This window comes from Bipolaris zeicola (assembly GCF_000523435.1).
Source record: "Bipolaris zeicola 26-R-13 unplaced genomic scaffold scaffold_24, whole genome shotgun sequence".
Taxonomy (NCBI): domain Eukaryota; kingdom Fungi; phylum Ascomycota; class Dothideomycetes; order Pleosporales; family Pleosporaceae; genus Bipolaris; species Bipolaris zeicola.
The window spans coordinates 162,498-178,199 of record NW_006912073.1 but is presented as its reverse complement, the minus strand read 5'-3'; the positions used below and the strand labels follow the sequence as shown (position 1 = coordinate 178,199).

General features: G+C 49.5%; 8 protein-coding genes across 8 annotated transcripts; 2 read left to right on the top strand and 6 right to left on the bottom strand.

Moving 5' to 3' along the window:
- Positions 1-565: 565 nt before the first annotated feature.
- COCCADRAFT_2493 (uncharacterized protein) lies at positions 566-1,036 on the bottom strand (the record flags this gene model as incomplete). Its single annotated transcript, XM_007711006.1, has 1 exon — positions 566-1,036. One exon carries the CDS (start codon positions 1,034-1,036, stop codon positions 566-568), a length of 471 nt encoding a protein of 156 aa, XP_007709196.1.
- Positions 1,037-1,607: 571 nt separating this feature from the next.
- Positions 1,608-3,344, bottom strand: COCCADRAFT_88161 (uncharacterized protein; the record flags this gene model as incomplete). The annotated part of the gene is made up of 5 exons (XM_007711072.1): positions 1,608-1,693; positions 2,070-2,300; positions 2,398-3,063; positions 3,122-3,196; positions 3,248-3,344. The coding sequence occupies 5 exons, from the start codon at positions 3,342-3,344 to the stop codon at positions 1,608-1,610; spliced, it is 1,155 nt and encodes a 384-aa protein (XP_007709262.1).
- A 434-nt stretch (positions 3,345-3,778) lies between these two features.
- Positions 3,779-4,636, bottom strand: COCCADRAFT_88166 (uncharacterized protein; the record flags this gene model as incomplete). The annotated part of the gene is made up of 1 exon (XM_007711071.1): positions 3,779-4,636. The coding sequence occupies one exon, from the start codon at positions 4,634-4,636 to the stop codon at positions 3,779-3,781; it is 858 nt and encodes a 285-aa protein (XP_007709261.1).
- A 30-nt stretch (positions 4,637-4,666) lies between these two features.
- Positions 4,667-4,837, bottom strand: COCCADRAFT_88173 (uncharacterized protein; the record flags this gene model as incomplete). Its single annotated transcript, XM_007711070.1, has 1 exon — positions 4,667-4,837. A coding segment is annotated over one exon (171 nt), but the record flags the coding sequence as incomplete, so codon positions are not given.
- A 730-nt stretch (positions 4,838-5,567) lies between these two features.
- On the bottom strand, positions 5,568-7,820 carry COCCADRAFT_23772 (uncharacterized protein; the record flags this gene model as incomplete). The annotated part of the gene is made up of 1 exon (XM_007711018.1): positions 5,568-7,820. One exon carries the CDS (start codon positions 7,818-7,820, stop codon positions 5,568-5,570), a length of 2,253 nt encoding a protein of 750 aa, XP_007709208.1.
- A 1,817-nt stretch (positions 7,821-9,637) lies between these two features.
- On the top strand, positions 9,638-10,484 carry COCCADRAFT_23771 (uncharacterized protein; the record flags this gene model as incomplete). The annotated part of the gene is made up of 3 exons (XM_007711017.1): positions 9,638-9,657; positions 9,766-10,058; positions 10,117-10,484. 3 exons carry the CDS (start codon positions 9,638-9,640, stop codon positions 10,482-10,484), a joined length of 681 nt encoding a protein of 226 aa, XP_007709207.1.
- Positions 10,485-11,231: 747 nt separating this feature from the next.
- COCCADRAFT_88224 (uncharacterized protein) lies at positions 11,232-13,096 on the top strand (the record flags this gene model as incomplete). Its single annotated transcript, XM_007711069.1, has 4 exons — positions 11,232-11,342; positions 11,394-11,440; positions 11,493-12,870; positions 12,932-13,096. The coding sequence occupies 4 exons, from the start codon at positions 11,232-11,234 to the stop codon at positions 13,094-13,096; spliced, it is 1,701 nt and encodes a 566-aa protein (XP_007709259.1).
- A 265-nt stretch (positions 13,097-13,361) lies between these two features.
- On the bottom strand, positions 13,362-15,292 carry COCCADRAFT_2489 (uncharacterized protein; the record flags this gene model as incomplete). Its single annotated transcript, XM_007711005.1, has 4 exons — positions 13,362-14,681; positions 14,730-15,023; positions 15,073-15,235; positions 15,288-15,292. The coding sequence occupies 4 exons, from the start codon at positions 15,290-15,292 to the stop codon at positions 13,362-13,364; spliced, it is 1,782 nt and encodes a 593-aa protein (XP_007709195.1).
- Between the last annotated feature and the right edge of the window lie 410 nt (positions 15,293-15,702).

Sequence of the window (15,702 nt, the reverse complement as noted above, 5' to 3'; positions counted from 1 at the left end):
CATTCAATCCGTTGCCTTGAATCTTCACCGTCATAGGCACAAGATAGAAATAGCCGGGAGAGTTTGTATGTATGTATTGTTGCTTTGTCATGTACATCGTAATATGGTATCCCTCGCTATGCAAACAGGAAGAAACAAAAACTCCGGTCCCAATGCAAATGTCCTGCATGCATGTAGTGTACAGTAATCGCCTTTAGCTCCCTCATATTCTTACAATCTCTCGGCTCGCCATCAAAAGCATTCGCTATCGCTCGACGCATATTTCTTCTTTCTCAGGTGCTGCAGTGAAATGCGCCATGGAATCCAACAGGTCTCTTTGTCGGTGAAGTTATCGTGCCGGAGTGTGGCAGACTACCAGAATGATTTGTCCATTTTCAATCCGGAGTTTCTTGTTGGATGTTGAGGGTTGGCATTCTGCGTTGCGACGCTGTCGTGTGGACTTGACTTCCGGCAACATGTCCTCAGGCGAAGAAACCTCAACTCCCATTTCCGAGCAACCAGCGACTCTGTTCGGCCAGCCGTATGCGTATGTACTGATTAAACATTACGCCAGTCTTGATTTCTCTCACACAAACGGCTTGGGCTCTTGTGCAAACGGCACAGAGTTGGCACTGGTTACACTCTGCAGGCTCATCCTGGTATCCCTTTTGTAGTTTGCGCTTCCTGGCCTATATTGTTTTTGAAGACGACCGCTGTTGCTAGAACTCCCAGAGTCCGTCCTGGTCTGAGCAGCAAACGGCCGCTGTGGGAGTCCCATGCCCTGCTTTTCGAACAGTGCTTCCTGGCTCATGGGCACCTGGCTCATCGGTGCCTGGTTCAGCACACTTTGCGGCTCCGGGCGCCGCTTTCGCTTCATACAGCACCAGTTGCGGTCGTATGGATAGGCCCAGAAGAGATAGCAGACGGTCCATATGACGGCAATGGCGGGTATAAGTCCGAGGCAGATGATGAGGGCGATGGCGGTTCCTGTGATTGCTGGGCCGTCACTGCTGGACCCTCCCAGAAAGCGCGCTTCAAGGTGGTTGATTGCAGGCATAGTGGATGTACTTTGTTTAACTGAGGCGGTCGATGTATTTTCTGGCGACAAGGAGGAGCGGTATGTTAATGCGAATGAACAGTCACGGTGGGGGTTATGGTCAGATTGCTATAGAAACGACTGGACGAAAATGGGTGCACAACGTTCGAATAGCGAGGGGTGAAAGGCGGTAATCACCTGTGAAAGTGGATAGAAGTTGAAACACAAAGGTATTGCACTTGCCGACGAAGCGCTTTGTATGCGGGCCTCAAAGGAGCCCACTCTCGGAAACGTCATGGGGCATCGAGGGTGAACATGACGCATATAGCCATTATGCCGAGCCTTTTGACACTGTGGCGTTTACGTACTAACTATACGCTACTACGCGCGTGGTGTAGATCCAAGTCTTCCAAGTAGTAGTCCAGCTGCCGCCGAGCCCAACTCGTCATTCACTGAAGCCGTAGCAGCACTCTATCTCGGCACAGTGCATTCCTTTCGAATGAATGGCACAGCATTCACCTGCGTGCACGGAGTTTGCTGTTGTTACAGAAGTAGCGAGGATATAGGGGATCTCCCGTTGTCAGACATGACGCTACCCGCGTGCCGTACCAGCCGTAAGGCCAAAAACCTGAAGGATTGTGAGCGCCACAGGTGACCAGGTCATTGACGTATTGTGGCCTGTAGCGTAGCGTTAGCCCTGGTTTTCGCTACCGGACTCGGAAGACCCGGCGATGACAGCATGGATGCAGGGCCAGGCCCTGGCCAGAGAACATCAATCTGTGGGGAAAGGGTCTGCAGTGCGCGCACTCAGGCATCGAATCCCAGGCCAGCACAATCCGCTTCGACTCTCTTCCGAAGAGCCTCAAACCGTCGTTGCAGCCATAAAATGAAGGACCGTGTCTGCGTCGCGAACTTGTCAGACGGGTGTGGGGCGCCCGTTCCAGCAATAGGCGAAACGCCTTTGCTGCCCAGACGCCGACACACAGAGTCTGAGCCTGAGGCGAGGCGAGGCAAGGCGAGGCGAGGCAAGGCGAGGCTGAGTATGTGTACGTACCTCCATGCTTTGCAATCGTCTTGGATATACTGCGCGAGTCGCTGCGCCATATCTCGCGTCTGCCCGCTTCACCCAAGTCAACAACTTCGACCTTCTTGAAGCTCTCGTCATCTGGGCTCGCGTCCTTGGCGGCTCGCAGAGTTGATTGGAAAAGGGCTTCTGTTTCGTGCCATGGCATGGTCGAGTCGCTTTCGGCATGCACCAAGACCAGATTGAACCTTGAACAAGTTCCTAGGCTGTCGTCAGCGACGGAAAACTCGGCTCCAGCATCTCACGACGATGTGACTTGGCGAGACGACGTGCACCACAGGAAATTGGCTCTACTTACGCGCCATGGCCGCAAGTCGATCGTCGGTACGCCATGTACAGACCATTCTCTGCGCGAACCATTTCTGAAATCCAGGAAAAATCCTGATTGGCGCCAGCACTGGAACTACTCCGCCAATAGAGTACGATGAAAATGCATTGCCAGCATTGGTAAATGCTGCACACAGAATGAGACATGCGAATTCAATGCCCGAGTTAGCCGCGTAGCGGTGTGCGATACCAGACACCACTGCCGTTCCTAATGAATGACCAAGAAGCACGATTCGTTCGGGGGGTACGTGGCATTTGTTTAATACCCAGTCTATAACTGCTTCTGCATCGTCCAGTAGCCCAGATTCCGACGGCTCCCCCTTGGAGAGGCCGAAGCCGCGGTAGTCAAATGCCAGCACGAATATTTTGTCTGATGCACCGGCGGAGAATGATCGATACTCGATTGTTCGACGCTCCTGCACCAAGGTTGCAGAGTTGCCGTGAAAGTAGATAAGCAGCCTTGCTTCTGTGTCTTTGCATAGTGATTTCCAAGCTACTGTATCCTCTATTTTGCTGCCGGTCTTTTCTTCAGTGAAGGCATTTTCGTTCTTCGCATAAACACCGAGTGGTGCAACAAGCCATGCAAACAGTTCATGTTTGTCTTTTGTTGCAATGCGAAAGGGTACAACCTGGTTTTCTGCGTCCGTGAGTATGTACCTTGCTGCTTAGCGCTGGCGTGGGCATGTACGACATACTGAGAAATCCGGCTCTTTCGGGCTCAGTCAACCATTTTCCAGGAAAAAAGGTGATGTTGTGGAGGTACAGCATTTCTATCTCTGTCAGCCTGAATCAGCTTTAGCTAGTGTCTCGTGAATCCTGACGTTTTTGCACCCATGGCAAGCAGCAAAGCAACGTGGCCGGTATCCATAATAGGCTGACAAAGGATAATACTGTTCCAACAGAATCGGTGATGCCCATGTCGGAGTTGTTTGTGGATGCGAGCGTAGGAGAGAAACGGATGAGGATATGGGCGGGAGCCTAGCGCGTGGCTTCCACAGACCCTTTGTGGCTTCCATTTCTAGATGTCAAGCCACAACAGCCATCAGTCTATAGACTTGCCACAACCTTCATTATCGCCAAAATTTCTGAATAAACGGAGATGGTAGTATGGGCGTCAGGAATGGTATTAGTGTATTTTACTGATAGATACATGATAAGTAGGCTGATACTGTACGTTATTCATAATTCAGTTGTAGGTTAACAAACCGCAAAAATAACATAAATTATTCACCCGCTACAAAGAGATAGGAATAATGTCAACTAACAATCCGCTCTCAATTTTAACCAAAAACTTGTAAAAAGACCATTTGTGTACTATCCTCTTACCTACCAAATTCCAAACCTGCAACTTATTATTTACTATAAAGATCATCATTCAAACCGGATCCCTTATCCCCCCTCTTTCGCCACTCAACCATCTCATACTGCTCCACCGATTCCTCGCCACGAAACTCAGGATAAAGCGACGGATGGCGCGCAACGTTAAGCTGCTGATCCGCCAGATTAACGATGCTTGCCGCGCGATGGATGATACTATCCCTAGCCGTCCCGCGCTTCATAATCATCTCCGCTCGCTTATACTCTTCTGATTGCAAACCATTTTGTGCATGTACGATTTCCCGGTTCCTGTTAGTGGTGTAGCGCTTGGGTTTGCCAGCTGGGAGCTCGGCGAAGACGCGTGATTCACGGCCGTTGGCGCGCTGGATGCCCGTAGGAGGAGAGTAGAAGGAGGAGCCTGAGAAACGGCATGTGGCAGGTACAGAGAGGTAGTTGTTAGGTTCGTACTCTACCCTCGGCGCTTCTGGGGAAATGTGGGGTGAATAGTCGGGGTTGTAGTGAACCGTGTCACCCTCAACGACAGTGAAGGGGCGGTTAGCTGCAGTCTCGACATACGGGTTTTGCACCGTATCCGACGGCTTCTTATCGCGCAAGACCTTGCCCTTTACCTTTTCCCAAGTCGATGGCTTCTTGCTCGCCTCAGGCTCAGCGACACACACATGATCGGTCTCATGTGCGCCACCCAGTTCGACATCCAACTCGGAGGGAGCATTGCTGTGCGAGGACAACCTATTGTGTGCCTCCCGCTCCTTGACCATTTCTGGAGTAATAGGCTCCATCTTACCAGACTCCCACTTCTCAAGCTGCTTCTGCATTCTACGACAATTGGGGCATTTGCCCTTGCTGCGTAGACAGAGCATGGCGGCAAGCATCACGATTAGTAGGACTGCTAGCAGAATGATGAATGCTAAAACCGCGTAAGCAAAGGTATCGTCGGTCTTCGGCACACTCGAGGCGGCCTCGGGTGCAGCAGTTGAGACGGGTTGAATAGTAGTTGCAGAAGAGATCGATGGGGTTGTCTGCAAGGCTGTAGATTCTGACGAAAGAGTATCAGTTGAAGGGCTGTCAGTCATTGTTGGTGTAGTAGATGTTGGCAAAGGAGTGATTTTTGAAGACATATCTGCCATTATTGAGCTTGTAGGTGTTGGCAAAAGTGCGATCGCTGAAGAGCTATCAGTCGTCATCGATGCTGCATTTGTCGTTGAAGCGGCGGCATATGTGTTTGTGGTCTCAGGAGCATCCGTTGCATATACAGTGGTGTATTCGGTGACTACAACTGTGCTGTAAGCTGGATACGAAAAGCCCTGCATTGCTGCCTTGATCTTATGAAGTGATTCCGAGAATGTGATGATGGTTTTCCTATTCCTAAGAGTTGTTGGATGCTGTTTTGCCTTGGTTTTTCAAAGTTAATGTTGGCTTGTGGAATTATTGTGGCGAAATTATAAGTGAAGCCAGTCACAATCACTGTTGAATGTATCGTAGATAGACGCTTGACTTTGTGAGTACACCATATATGGAGCCAATGTGTAAAGGCGCACCCCCAGTTCATGTATTGACCTTGATCAAAGAATGCTATGTATACACACAATGTGTCTCAGACACTTTGTCATATGGACAGACTTAGTGGATGATCTTAAACAATTTATTTGATAGGACTTTGGAAGAGCCAATCATTGTGTTCCAGCAGATTTTCCATCGTCTTCATAGACTGTAAGAAAAGAAGCCATCACCAGCTATGGTTTTCAAATAGCAAGAGATCCAACCTATGCCCTTAATTCACGACCTAAATTGAATTGTCATCCCTCAAGCAATGTTGCCGTGTGTCTGCTCCATGTGTTTGTAGGTATCTTGCCCTCTATCGAACGTCTTCATACAGAACCAGCAGATGTGGGTCCGGCACGATATGCACTCCATGTGATTGCAACCAAACGCTTTCTCAATCGGCACCCCGCACTTGGGGCAGTCTCGCACATCATTATTCTTTTTCCACTGAGCGAGTTCTTCATCTCCTTCCAAAGCAGCTTTGATCAGGGCTTTGTTGGCTTCACATGTGATCCCATCGTGGGGGTTTTGATGGCAGCTCGTGCAGATCGAGCTAAGGCAGCCGTCGCAGTCAAAGGTTCGAGGGTTTGTAGTCTTTGAGATTCTGTAGAAGCGGTCACAGTCTGGTGTAGAGCAGTATTGGAATTCGGTTGTTCGACTGCGAAGATATGAGGTCAGGGATGTCTGAAGAAGATTATCGTATTCAGTCCTAGAAAGAACTTTCTTCACATCATCAAGAGTTATTGGAGATCCGCAGACAGCGCCCTCCCCAAGACATTTTAGCGGGAAAGAATCGGCAGACGTGCACTGCGACACGAGACAGGAACTGCAATAGAAGTGATCGCATGATGTCTTGATAGGTTCTTCCGGTGGGGTGAAGCAGACCGGGCACAATAGCTCGGGGGAGTCACCGCTGATGGAGAGCCCAGAGATTTGTGTTTCCAACGAAGGAGATGCAGACCATGTGAGGATTTCCTGTATCTGGGCCACATCTTTTGTGGAACCTTCGACGATGATTCGCTTCGGATTGCTGATGATATCTAGCTTCACTTTGTCCTTTCCAAGAGCGGCGACAATTTGTCGAAATCCCCCTTTGAGGGCAAAAGCCAGAGCCTCGGGATCAAGAATGACAGTGTGGGAATGTTCCTTGAGCTCTGCACATTTTGCCACCAGAGCGCGTTTGACTTGTTCGATACCCGTGTCGTCTCCGTATAGTCGAAGAACCGATCGACGCAGATCCTGGTGTATGAAAACACCATTTGCGGCTCCGAGATCGTCCAGAAAGCTCTTTGATGAAGGTCTGAAATATGACGGTTCTGTGATCGGGCCATTTCCGTCGGCGACGATCTGGCCCGCAAGGAGCTTCTCCACGGCCGACTTGGCCTTAGCGACTGGTTCTCTGGACTGACCAAAAATGCGGATTTGGGTATATTGTTTGCCTGGACCTTCGTAGCTTTTGATCTGAACGTAATCCGTTTGCCATGTCTGGTCAACAAGAGAATTGAGCCGTGGTTGAATGGCTGCTAGGATTCGAGAAGAGATCGACAATTTAATGGACACAAGAGGAGTGACTTGCATCTTATCGTTCGAGCTTGTATCGAGGCGGGCTCCGTGCATCTTCTTGACTGCATTACGGGCTGCCTCTGTTTCGCTGAACTTAGCGATAATTTTCGTTCTACTTCCCCCCTTTTGGGAACTGGGGGTACACTCTCCTAAGAGGGTACCGTGACATCGAAGTTCTGTGAGGGCTTTTTCCTCTAGCTGTTTTGCAGTCAATATGTGGGATTTAGGCCCCCAAGTCACGTTAAGGGGCTGTGGAGAAGGAAGAAAGCGCCGAAGTCCAGCTTCATTCGTGTTCACATCAAGATTACCCACTTGTAAGGACCGGACTGGTTGGTACATGACATCGAGCTTCCTTCCCATGAGTTGGTTTGAGTCCAAGTCTTTGATGCGTTTGAGTGCCTGCTTCGCTTTCCAATCCGTCTCATATTGGAGATACGCCACCTTGGAAGGATTGAACCATGAACATGTAACACCAGTAAGCTGGAGTCGATTCATACCGGATTCTGTCTCCCCTCCAAGTTGCATCTTCGACATGTGAACTTCCGCATCTCTGAGGCGAATAGGGCTATCCCCAAGGCACTGGAGAAGATTGTTGGCAAAGTCTGGATCACGGACTTTAATAACAGCTGTCTTGTGGAGCTTTTCCGGAATGTATTTGAAGCGAACACAATCGGGAGTTGCTTGTGCAAAGCCCATGCTACTCAAGTGGTCTACTACATCTTGAACGGATGTGTGTTGAGATAGATCGGATGTGGACACGGCGGAGAAGTCCGAAATCAAAGAGACTGAGGAAACAGAGGCCCCATCAGCAAAAACCACGTTAGCCCCTCCAATGTTCCTTGGTATTTTGATTTCATCATGCTCACTGAGGGAGCTATTGGAGTAGGCCCAAGTGGATGCAGCAAGGCCAATATCCGTGATGGGCCTGTGGTCCGACAGCGTCTTCGACATAGCACGATTGCCTTGAATGTCGTGACTGTAGGGACATAGCTCTCCCGTTTTGCAGATACCTCTTTGAAAGTATATGCACGGTATGCTTGACCTACTGTCCCTGGATGTGGGAAGGAAGGCTGTGGCTGTAGATGTAGCCAGGTTTGAATGCTCAAAGGTACAGGAGTTTCCCTTGGTACATGTACCTTGGAGAAAGAACCTGCAAGGTATCTTCGTTTTTGGAACGAAGCCGCCCGAGTGCGAGCGACTGATAAGTTTCGCTTTGCGTTCCGGAGAGAGATGAGTAGGTGTCGTATCAGGGTGTTGGAATCTACACTGCTCCCCGTTCAAGCAGCGTCCAGCGACAAAGAAGTGGCATATTTTGTTCTCCATCATGGAGAAGTGGTGGTGAGGTGGGGTTCGAGATCAGGCTCCAGCCTTGTTTTGCTCAAAGAGCGAACGTGCTGCCGTGTAACGTCATATAGGCCAATTGAACAATGTGGCGCAGGGCTAATGATTCACCACGCCGCAACCGGGTGAACCCCGAATGAAAAGAACCATGTGACCGTATCGCGTATTTTTGACAGCAGCCACAAGTGCCCAACCGTATGCTTAACTCCCTGGTCTTCGCAGTTTAAATTAAACTGCAATGATTTTGCTGGATGTGTAGCCGGCAGCTCAGAACCACCAGGACCGATCAGCGTGGCGGCGTTGCATGAATCATCTTCATAAAACTGTCACAAGGCTAATGACGACCTATCATTGTGATGTTGAGGATCTAATAGTATGATGCTGCTTGCTGTAATTTTTATAATAGTATAATGCTCGTAAAGTAGTGTATGGTAAGTGAAATGGCATGTACATAGTACTGATAACATGATATCATTTGGCATGAGTTCCGTAACGATTTCAACTTGCGGTCAAAAAACACTTGGATAGCAGCAAGATTTTTTACCCCCCACACTGGACGTGCATGAGCTTGTTCGAAGTGACTGCAAACTAGTCTTACCGTGAGATGAATGAGTGAGGTTGCTAGATCGCAACTGAAAGCAATGTCCGTTGATGCATAATACCTTGCTGCACACGCGATACACAATTTAGGCGCCGTTCATACCATACTGAGAAAAATCTGTGTACTATCTTCATTTCTGCTACTGATTAGACTTTTCGGAAAATCTTTCACTAACTTATATTTTGCTAGGACACGCTTTACCTTTTGTTTCTTTTGGTAGCTAATTTATCTAGAAATCAGGCTGGTTTGATTCGCACTTCAAACATGAGGTGGGTTTTTCAAGATGATCGTGATATCATCATTTTCGGCCGCTGTGCAACATTCTGTTCTCTGGCATTAAGTGATTGTGAAAGAACAATTGCAAGCCCCGAAACGCCGCGGTTGAGACTTCGTCAGAGAACGGTTAAATATGTCAACATTTCATCCAATGTAAGGCCAAGCAGTACAAAACTGCTATATGCTAGTCTTATGCAAATTCGTTACCAGAGAAGGTACTGCTCATCTTCGTGACATGACAATCTATGGAGCTTTCCATCCCACACTTTCTCCTTCCTCATGCCGTGCTCTCGCACCTTCTCGACTAGCCCTCCGCTCTTCCCTTGACCTAACGTCATTTGATTACTGCTGTCGCCTAAGCAGCGACTTAAAGGCATTGCTCCCTCGCCGCATCTCAACTGTTCTTTCATACCTCGACAACACCCATACAACCAGCCTATAAATCCACAACGCATATCTTGGCTTAAGCAGCACAACCACATGTCATCCTGTCAACTATATACCTACGGGAAGCCACGAACAATTTGTTTCAACTGTGAAGCGCGATCCCATGGGCACGCATAACATCCTGTAAGTATTTGATATATGTGTTCCGAGATTGGAGATTCAAGCTAATACCAGAAGCTCGAAGATCTGCATCGTTCATCGCGTTGTTACTAGCATTACTATCTCGACTAGCACTCCAGAGCTTATCTCTCATCATTCTTCGCATATTTTCATAATATCACTACTCAACAAATTTACCAACACCGGCCTTGATGCGATGCCAAAACCATTCACTATATCTAGCGACTCCAATCCACCCCCTTACGAGCAACCCAAAATTGAACGTGTAAGCCTAACATCAACACCTCAATACACCAAAGCATCCGTCATGACCATGTGGCCCTCCCACGACCTGCCCAAGGAGGGAACTAAGGGAAATCGGTTCAACCGTGAAGTGCAGCGTTTTTCTGTACGGTTAGACCTTTGTGAGTACTCAACACATGTTCTAATACAGCAGATCAGAGCTAAAATTAAAAACTATAGGCCTTAAGTTATTGGCTTTCGTTATCACTCTTGTCGCCCTCATCTTATCGCATAGGCCCCGAAATACAAGCATGGCAGAATGTTCCACCAGTTCCACGGCTAGCATACACGAGCTGCGCGAGCACTATTTAAACATGCAGGGAATCTATAATGAGCCTCTTGAGCTCAACAACTATGTGAGAGCTACCAGAGACATCGTTGAAAAGGACCACTTGGAAATCGAACGCATCGACAAGAGGCTTGATGATTTCACTACCTTCAGGTCTCATGGCGTTCTCGATCATCCGTTGAGCGCCTGGATATACATGAGCAATCAGCCAACATCATCAGAGGAGGGTCCGAAGCTAACAAGAAGTTACTTTTCATAGTGTTGTTCATCGGGGAAGTTTGTTATCGAAGGCAGGTGACCTAGTGATAAGGTACAACGCATCGGGGGATTTTTTTAGTAGTAGTCAGCCCGGCTGTTCAGCAGCTCCTCCAAATCCATCCTCATACTACTACTGTTTTGACTACCTGTCTGTTCCTACTGTTTTTCTTGGTTCCGGTATTTCACAGTAGTACCGCTTACGAGCTGCTAGGACTATCTTACAATAATCGTTTGACCAACTTGATCTCTCCCTGAGTTAAGCATTATTACGTTAAGCATGCATCAGACGATTGACCTCACTGCTCTTGGTAGCAATTCAAAATGCTTCCTGTAAGATTCGCGGAACGCTGCATACACACACGAGGCGTGCCACTACCCCAAGCACCGCCGTTGCACTAGACCTGATTTGGAAAGTAGTATGGCCAAGACGTAGGGCCCCAGCAGTAGCGTCGGTGTAGTGGCTTCAATAAAATGCAGTAATATTACTGCATTCGGAAGAGAATCTGCAGAAAAAAAGACACAGCCTTGATGCGGAGCAGGGTTGAACATAGTGGCTTGATTGTTGCAATGCGTTTGCTATTCTGGTGTATAGTAGGGGCCAAAATGCAGCCTATTGCATCAGTCGGCGACCATACAGTTGGCTTCCTTGACAAGGGTAGACATGTATAAGAAGAAGAAGTAATTTCTTGCTATATTCTAACATCTACCATCATACGATCTTTTGCACTTTTGAGAGACTAAACACATCATGAAAGCGTCCATACGGTATGCAACAGCAATTGCTACCATCTTGCCGTTGGGCCTCGGCTCCCCTTTGAATGCAAGAGGGAATACCAGCATGGTTTATGATTTCTCCGAAGTAGGTCTCATCTGCTAGTGTCAAAATCGATGGAGACTTACACATACACAGTTGACTGCAAGCCCATCGCTTGCTTGGTCCCCATGTTATAACAACTTGTATGAGCATTCCAATCTTTCGAGAAGAACAAAGACCAATTAACCTTGCCAGTACTTGTGCCCTGCTAGAAGTACCACGCGACTACGCCAACAAAACCGCCGGCACCCTCAACATCGCCATCATCAAGAAACCCGGCCCAACACCCAATGCACAAGAAGTCCTCGTCAACCCCGGCGGCCCCGGCGGCTCATCCGTCAGCATGATCCTCTCGGGCTCCGCCTTAATCGAAGCCAAAATCGGGACCGACTACTCCCTCGTAGGCATCGACCCCCGCGGCATAAACAACAGCGAACCATCCAGCGACTGTTTCCCGGGCTACTCCTTCCAAACCCGCAACGCCATCCTCGAGGAACCCCTAGGCCTCGCAGACATAACCTCTAAAAAAGCACTAAAAACCCACCATCAATCCCTCCTCGGCTACGGAAAATGGTGCTCAGATGTGTACAGCGTGAACGGCACCGCACGCTACGCCAGCACCGTCGCCACAGCACAAGACATGCTACACTACATCCAGCTCCGCGCCACCGATACCGGAAAAGCACCCGAAGACGCCAAACTCTGGTACTACGGTATAAGCTACGGCTCCATCCTGGGCCCCACCTTCGCCAGTCTCTATCCCTCACGCGTGGGCAGGATGATTATAGACGGCGTGCTCGACCTAGCCGACTACTACAACGGCGGCTGGGAAACCGCCACAGACGACAGCGACAAAGCCGCGGGCTACTTCTTCCAGCAATGTTTCGACGCAGGCCCCGCACTCTGCTTGTTCCACCAGAACGCCTCGTCTGCCCGCGTCATCCAAGATCGCTACGAAGCGCTGCTTGAAGAGCTCAAGCAAAACCCTTTTGCGGTCGCCCAGGCGATTCCGGATGCGAGGAATCCGTTGACAGTGCCTGGTGCGCTGGCGCCGACGCCGTATTTGTTGCAGTGGACGGATATCACGAGTCAGGTTTTTGCTTCGCTGTATTATCTCAATCCGGCGTTTGTGGTGTTGATGGATTACTGGCTTCTTGCTTTGCAGAATCGCGATGTAGCGGTTTTGTCTAGTATTACGCTCAAGGCGCAGATTAATAGTTTTAGTCCAACTTACGATGAGCGTATGGGACGGGCGCTAGTTGTGTGTTTGGATTCGGATGGGCGGTCGAATTATACGGAGTTTGAAGCGTATAAGGGGTTTGTGGAGGGAATGCATGAGAAGAGTAGGTATGGTGGGTTGCATGTTGCCGCACTGAGTGGACCGATTTGCAGTCAGATGCAGGTGAGGGCGCCTGAGAGTCAGCGGTTTGATGGGGTGCCGAAGGTGAATGGGACGTATACGCCTATTTTGTTTGTATCGTCAGTTGCGGATCCTGTTACGCCTTTATCCGCGGCGAGGAAGATGAACGGAGAGTTTCCTGGTTCGGGTTTACTGGTCTTTGATAACGTCGGTGTAAGTTCTCCCTTCACTCAAGATTTCGTTTTTGGGGATACTGACTGACTGGTTTTCACAGCATACTTCACACTTCCAGTCGACCAAGTGTGTTTCCGAGCACGAAAAGCGATATATGCGTGACGGAACCCTTCCGCCTGCGAACACGGTATGCGAGGTTGAAGAGCCCAATCCGTGGATCGCTCTTGCAAAGCTATCCAATGCCACTGGAACTACGCCGTTATGAACTTAGTACCATATCCATAATGAGAGTGCTCCTATCATTATTCCCGATTAATCAAAACGACACGATATGGTCGGATCCAAGAGATAGACAACCTGCATGCAACGAGCAGGATTTAGATAGAGTTGTATACAGGGATAATACATGACCATGTTCCTTGACACATGTCCCAACATCGCCCACCTTACCTTTCAGTCTTAATTGATCCTATGTGCTCACATATTCCACAATCAATGCCATATTGACTGCAGGAATAAAGACAAGTTCCTCAACCCAGGCGACCCTTGCCGCCTCCGTACTTTCCTTCTGGTCCCTCGAGATGAGCATCCAACACGGCCGAAGTACCGCTCAACACCGACTTGATAGCTTCCGGGAGAAGCTTGCCCAGCTCGTCAGCTGTGCTCGCGTGCGCAGCCCATATCTCGCCACCACTTGCCGCCTTGGCGATGCCAGAGTAATCCGGTGTGGGCGCAAAGCTGATGTTGAGCTCTTCATTGCTGACTTTGGAGCCTTCGCCGTCAGGGTGGACGAGTAGCATGGAACGGCGTGGGGCGTTCCAGCCCTTGTTATTGAGCACAATGGTGAGAACGGGAATCTTGTAGCGCTGGGAGATCCAGTAGACGGAACCAGGCACAGAGAAGAGATATGTGCCGTCGCCAACAATTTGGCATACAAATTGCTTCTTGCCCTCATAGTCGGTCCCAAGCTTGATGCCCAGGGCACCGCCACCAGACCATCCAAGACCTCCGCCGCCACAGTTTATCCATGATCCGGGCAACGTCGCTTGTATCTGGTCCGCGACAAAGCCGGTTTGAGTGACGGCTTCGATGGCCCAAATTGTATCTTCTGGGCATTGCTTCTTCAGTTGGGAGCAAAGGTAAGATGTGCCATAATGGCCCTTGTCATCAACCTTGGCTTCGCTAGCGATGCCTTCGAGTTTCTTCTTGTATGACTCTTGCAAGGCCGACCATCGCTGATCAAAGATCTGACTGGTGAGCTGTTCTTTGAAAGCAGACTCTAGGTGCTCGTTCAGCTGGTTCAGAGACGTGTACGAATCGGCTTGGTAGCGTTGAACGGCGTTGAGATAAAAGACAGGCATCTGCTGCTTGAGCGGATCAACGTCGACATGGAATATTTTCGCGTCTTCTTTAGGGTGACACTGTGTGTTAATCCATGGTACATCGCAGTCGAGTACTAGAATGACATCGGCTGTTTTGATGGCCGGGTCGTTACCGTAGCGCAGGCCCAGCCACGCCGGGTGGTTTGCGGGGAAACACATGTCACTGCCTCCTGTATCCAACACGCGGATGCCTTTGATATTGTCTGCCAGTCGGACGAGCTCCTTCACTGCTTCGTGATTTCTGCCAGAGTAGCCAGTCACAATAAGAGGTTCCTGGGCCTTAACCAGAGCTTCGGCGATTGCTTTGACGCCTTTGGGAGGAAGTGCAGCTGGCTCGATGGGTGCCCAGTAGTCCTTTTTCAGCTTGTATGGGGTCAGATCCTCCTCCATAGGCTCGCGCGCGCCGTACAGATATACCGGCCCTTTTGGATCGCTCATGGCAAAGGACAAGGCGCGGTTGACCATTTGCTATGCAGTTGTTAGCGTTTCCGCATTCCATGTCGCAGTCTAGCACACCTTGACATTCTTTCCAGACTTTATCTCGCCCGTATATCTGCAGTATTGCTCCACAATCTGTTTCTGGTCTGGCACATCCTGTATCCAATGAATATACTCGGTCCTGCTCCCACGCATCTCACCCTCAATGGTAAATGGGGACAGGCCGGCAAAGATGAGAACAGGTGCGCGTCCACACGAAGCATTATGCACGGCAGCTCCAAGACCTTGTGTTCCAACATCGACATGGACAATGACACATTGGGGCTTGCCCGTCAACCTCGCATATCCATCGGCCATGGACAGAGCAACCATCTAACCATATTAGCCATTGTGTAACCTTGGCTGCATGTAGGCTACTTACCTCATTTGGGCACGTGATAATTTTGGGGAATTGGCCCTTGGCCTCATTCTGGCCTTTGACAATGGCCTCGATAATCGAAGGATGGTCGGATCCGAGGTTGACAAAGACATGACTAACGCCATACTCCCAAAGGGCCTCAAAAAAGGCAAAAGACGCAGTGTATCTAGGCAAGGTTAGAGAGCGTTTTATGCAGCACCGAGATAGTCTATACTTACACCATGGTGTCTGATAATTTTCTGGAGAAAGTTGGAGGAGGGGCATTGTATCCCCGCGACGGCCATGTTAAACAACGGCTGGTTGCCCCACAAGCGCGGGGAAGCTGCGATCGCGGCAACGGTTGTCGGATGACATCAGTTGTCGGCCCGGGGATTTTTCGTCAAAAGTTGATACTGTTCTAACCTCTTATCATCAACAAGATGCTGCATGTGTGAACCAGAAGGGCTATCTTCACCCTGAGCGCACCTTACTTGCGCCGAGCGTTAGTACTACGTACGCTGTAGTTATGTACTATCCGTGCTGCGGGGCGGCGCGCTTCCGCTCTTCGGAACACCCCCTTTGATGGTCACCATACTCACAGGACTACGACACTACGAATGCCGATCAAAGACGCGTAATACCGTCTCAGAGATT